The sequence below is a fragment of the Canis lupus genome, chromosome 21 (assembly GCF_011100685.1).
Source record: "Canis lupus familiaris isolate Mischka breed German Shepherd chromosome 21, alternate assembly UU_Cfam_GSD_1.0, whole genome shotgun sequence".
Classification (NCBI taxonomy): Eukaryota; Metazoa; Chordata; class Mammalia; order Carnivora; family Canidae; genus Canis; species Canis lupus.
In genome coordinates this window covers 6,465,839-6,470,943 of record NC_049242.1, presented here as the reverse complement: position 1 = coordinate 6,470,943, position 5,105 = coordinate 6,465,839, and the positions used below count along the sequence as shown (strand labels likewise).

General features: G+C 57.9%; 1 protein-coding gene across 1 annotated transcript; it reads left to right on the top strand.

Moving 5' to 3' along the window:
- The first annotated feature begins 406 nt into the window (after positions 1-406).
- FUT4 (fucosyltransferase 4) lies at positions 407-4,861 on the top strand. The gene is made up of 3 exons (XM_038569330.1): positions 407-494; positions 742-1,081; positions 1,446-4,861. The coding sequence occupies exons 1-3, from the start codon at positions 407-409 to the stop codon at positions 2,503-2,505; spliced, it is 1,488 nt and encodes a 495-aa protein (XP_038425258.1). The 3' UTR covers positions 2,506-4,861.
- Positions 4,862-5,105: the final 244 nt, after the last annotated feature.

Here is a 5,105-nt window from a genome sequence, read left to right as displayed (position 1 = left end):
AAACCAGGAGTCTGACGCTTAATCCAGGTGCCCCAACAATCTGTATTTGATGTTTAATGAAAAAGTTCTAGGGGTCCCTGGGTGGCTCGGCGGTAGGGAGCATCTGCCTTTGGCTCAGGTCCTGATCGCCTGGCCCTGGGATCAAGTCCCGCATCAGGCTCCCAGAAGGAAGCCTGCCTCTCCCTCTGCCAATGTCTCTGCCTTTCTCTGTGTCTCTCATGAATAAATAAAATCTCTCTTTTTTTTTTTTAAAGACAAAGTTCTTCCCAGGAAATCCTAATGGCAAATCTGAGTTTACTTTCTGTATGCATAACTTCAAAACACCAGACAGGTTGGCCCCAGTCCCAGCAAATCCGTTTCTCCTGTAACATCTGGTAACAATACGGCACCGGGCCGGGACACCAGGATGCCCAGCTGTGGTCCACTGAAAATTCTCTCAGAGCTGCCTCCTCTGCATAGGTGGGTGGCAGCCGCCTATGTCCGGTTGGGACTGGGTAAGAGTGTAGTGACACAAGTGAAGGCCCGCAGCGAGAGGTCAAGTCCAAGCTGGGGGCGGGGGCGGGGGCGGGGGCGGGGGCGGGGCTGCCCAGGCGAGCGGAAGCAGATGCTCGGCGGCACCCGCGCAGGGGCAGGGAGGCCCCGCTCTCGGGCATCCCGACCCAGGGCGCGCTAATTGTACCTCGGTCCTCACGCTGTAGTGCGGGGGGTTGGACGTAATGTCCGCGTTACTCGAATGAGTAGTGCGGCCGGTGCGTTCGTCTCGCCGAGTGGGCCAAGTTCCCCGGGCACCGGGCCGCGGGCCGCGCTTCTACCTTTGCTCTCGGAGCCCCCCGCGCCCCGCGCCCCGCGCCCCGCGGGAGGAAGCCGGGGCGGCCGCGCAGGGTGTTCGGAGGCCGGGCCGGGGGAGGGCGGGCTGCCGCTGCCCAGACGGCGCCTTATCCGTGCGATGCCCGCCCCGCGGGGGCGCGGGCCAAAGGGAGCGGGCCGGGACCCGCAGTGCGACCCTCCGGCCCGGGGACCCGGGCTCGGGGAGCGCCCGGCGCCTGCGGGTCGCACCGGGCGGGGCTCGGCAGGTCGCGAGGTCGCGGTGCCCGCGGCGGGGGTGGCTCGGGCGGGCCCGGGAGCCCGCGGCGGGGGCGGGGCGCGGCGGGGCGGGGCGGGGCGCGGCGGGGCGGGGTCCTGCCCGGCGGCCCGGCCCGCTCCCCTGGCCCGGCGGCGCGCCCCGCGGGACCCCGCGCGCAGGAGGGCCGGAGCGGCGGGCCGCGGGCCTCGGGGGCAGCCCTGTCGCGCTGCGGGGCGGGCGGCGAGCGGCAACATGCGAGCCGGCGCCGCGGCTCCACGGCCATGCGGGCGCCCTGGGGCTCGGCGGGCGGCGGGCGCTGGTGGCGGCGCGGGCGCGGGCGCGGGCGCGGGGGCGGGGGCGGGCGCCGGGGCCGGGGCCGGGGGTGCGGCGCCCCCGCGCTGGCCGCCGCCGGGCTGCTGTGCACGGCCCTGGCCGCCTACTCGTGCTGGGGGCAGCTGCCGCCGCCGCCCTGGGCGCCGCCCGCGCCGCCGCGGCCGGTGGGGGTGCTGCTGTGGTGGGAGCCGTTCGCGGGGCGCGCGGGCGGCGCCAGGAGGCCCCCGGACTGCTGGCTGCGCTTCCGCATCCGCGGCTGCCGCCTGCTCGCCGACCGCGCGGCCTACGGGGAGGCGCAGGCCGTGCTCTTCCACCACCGCGACCTGGTGAGGGGCGCCCCGGACTGGCCGCCGCCCTGGGGCGGGCACCCGCGGCCGCCGGGCCAGCGCTGGGTGTGGATGAACTTCGAGTCGCCGTCGCACTCCCCGGGCCTGCGGCACCTGGCGGGGGACCTCTTCAACTGGACGCTCTCGTACCGGGCCGACTCGGACGTCTTCGTGCCCTACGGCCGCCTCTACCCGCGGGCCCACCCCGGCGACCCGCCGCCGGGCCCGGCCCCGCCGCTCGCCCGGAAGCGGGGGCTGGTGGCCTGGGTGGTGAGCAACTGGGACGAGCGCCAGGCCCGGGTGCGCTACTACCGGCAGCTGAGCCGGCACGTGCCGGTGGACGTGTTCGGCCGCGCGGGGCCCGGGCGCCCGGTGCCCGACAGCGGGCTGCTGCACACCGTGGCGCGCTACAAGTTCTACCTGGCCTTCGAGAACTCGCAGCACCCGGACTACATCACCGAGAAGCTCTGGCGCAACGCGCTGCTGGCCGGGGCCGTGCCGGTGGTGCTGGGCCCCGACCGCGCCAATTACGAGCGCTTCCTGCCCCGCGGTGCCTTCATCCACGTGGACGACTTCCCCAGCGCCTCGTCGCTGGCCGCCCACCTGCTCTTCCTCGACCGAAACCCCGCGGTCTACCGGCGCTACTTCCACTGGCGCAGGAGCTACGCCGTGCACATCACCTCCTTCTGGGACGAGCCCTGGTGCCGCGCCTGCCAGGCCGTGCAGGCCGCCGGGGACCGGCCGCAGAGCGTCCGCAACTTGGCGCGCTGGTTTGAGCGGTGAAGCCGCGCTCGGCCGGGGGAACCCGGGAGGGCGGATGGTCGGCGTCGGCAGCCTCAGGGGCGCACCTCCGTGAGTGCTGAACCAGGGGCCGCAGGTTTCCAGACACCCACGGTGGCCCTGCGGGAAACGGGTGGTCCGGCGATCAGTATCCTTCCGCACAAAAACTGGGTGGGCAGGATCCCTGGTTCTCGTGGTTTTTCGTTTTGCACAACTAGCCTCTGGGCTCTGCCCGCTGTACGTGGGTGTCACCTGAAGAAGGGAGCCCTTCCTCACCTTGTAGCCGGTGCCGAGGGGAACCAGAAGCCTTGGACTCCGTTGCTCTGACTTGGCTCATTGGTCGCAGGCCCTGTTTGTGGCCTGTGCTGAATCCAAATGCATAGGCACTGCTCCCGGACTTTGGCTTCAGTGAGCCCCACGAGCAGCAAGCCCCCGGTTTTGGAAGGAGGCTTGTTGCGGAACAGCGAAAGGACTAGGGCCGCAAGTGGGCCTTTCCGTCTGTTGGTCTGTTGGTTGAATTCTGCAAAGCCTCGCCTAAGAAGGGAGAGGAGCGTGGTCCAAGAATCTGTTGGCTGTTCCAGAATAAGTACTTTTTGTTCCCCTGCCCTATGAATGCAAAGAAGATGCCAGATTGTCCTCGGAGAAGAGTTCAGATGAATATATATATAAGTGTACCTCACTTTTACACAAATGTGTTTTTGAAAAGCTGCTTTTAAACCAAATCCCAAATTCACTGCTTTAGGAGAGTTCAGGATTTACTGCAACCCTATGGAAAAATCCCTTTACAATGTGAATAATCATCTCCTAACCTTTTTCCTCTGTGTCTACGTTTTTCTATGACCTAAATTTTTTTAAAAAGCATAATTACAGATGTGAAAATAAAGCAGAAGCAACCTTCTCCCCTCTTTCCAGAAAACCAGCCTGTGTTTACAGAGAAGGAAGCCACAGTGTCACTTTCTGCAAAATTATTTGTTCTCTTTTTTTACCGGACCCGAAATTGAAGCAGGAATGTCAGTCCTCCAGGGGTACTGGCATTACCTGTCGGCAGAACAATGAGAGACTGTACCGCATTATGGAATCATGGAAGAGGAAGAAAGTTTCATGGTGTCTGTTATTGCCAGTTTTTGTTTTGGTCAGTTTTTGGTTAACTGTTTAGTTGTTAGGGAATGGAACTAAATTAGTGCCTGTGGTGAGCTTGGGCTTTCTTTAAAATATAAATCTGCAAGGTTTCTTGGGGCCAACAGGTTCCGTTCCTGATCTGCCTGGTAACACAGTATAACCTCACATTTCTAGTGACCTTGAGACTGTGTCATGGGACCAATTTTGAAAATATGGGCATTTACTCGAAAAGTTGTTGAATGAACAGTATATTCAGTAGGTGTCACAGTGTGCCTACTCTGTGCCAAACTGCACTTGGGATGCCAGGAAAGACGCAAAAATGTGTAAGGCAAGGAAGGTCCTTTCCTTTAAAGGCTCTTCGAATCTGCCATTGCCAACAAGTAAAGAATTAACTTTGATAAAATCAATTGGCAGAACTATTTGTTTCAAGTGACATTCTGTAACGTAGTACAGGCTGTAGGTCAATTATTAGAAAGCCAGTTGATTTACAGCCTCAAACAATGGTTTCTTTTTTCTCCTCCATTTATTATAATAAGGACCCTCAGTGGCTGACTATTCTGGGTGTGGTCCAAGATTAATTAGGTTCCTATAAACTTCTGCTATAAACTGTAATTGTGCATTTGATTAGGACAGTTAGCTGAATCATAAAGTAAGTTTTGTCTCTGTGCATTTGTTGCAGACTCACTTAAAGAGCTCACTGGAATCCAGGTGCTTCAATTCTTCCTTTTCCTTGAAAGGAAAAATTAGAGCCCACGGATAAAACTTCCTTATTAAAATATTATAGCATGGGTGGAATTACAAAGTATCAGCCAGCCAATAAAGAATAAGGAAAAATTTTATTTTTAAAAAAGATTGTATTTATTTGAAAGAGAGAAAGAGTGTGTGCAAGCAGGGGGAGGGTCAGAGGGAGAGGGAGAAGGAGACTCTTATGACCTGAGCTGAAGCCAGATGCTCGACTGACTGGGCCACCTAGGTGCCCTGAAAAATTCTCTTCTTAAAATGAGTATTTATGAGGTGTTGGCCAATGATCTTGGTGTTATCGAGAATCTACATGGGGCAGTGGGAGAGTGGATTTTAGAGGTAATCTGGCTTAGATTTGAATTCCAGCTATGTGACCCCTGCAAATTAGTAATGACCTTAAGCCTTGGATTTCTTACCTGTAAAAAGGAGGAGGAAAATGCTTCACAGCTCATTGTGAGCATTTGGGGAAGTAAAATAAATAAAGGTGCTTAACACAGCAGTCAATTGGTGAAAGAGAAATTTTTTCCTTTTTTTACAGTGATTTCAGGTGCCTCCATATCCATTTGTATGTCTAACATTAAATCTCAACATATGTTTCAGGATATATCTAAAATAAAAAGGGGCCTCATATTGTGTATTTCAGATGTATCACTAAAGCTTAACTGTATTATATCAAAAATTACCATTGCTATTTACAATTGAGCTTGAATTTGCAGAGTAAGAGGAAACACCTATGCTTTCTT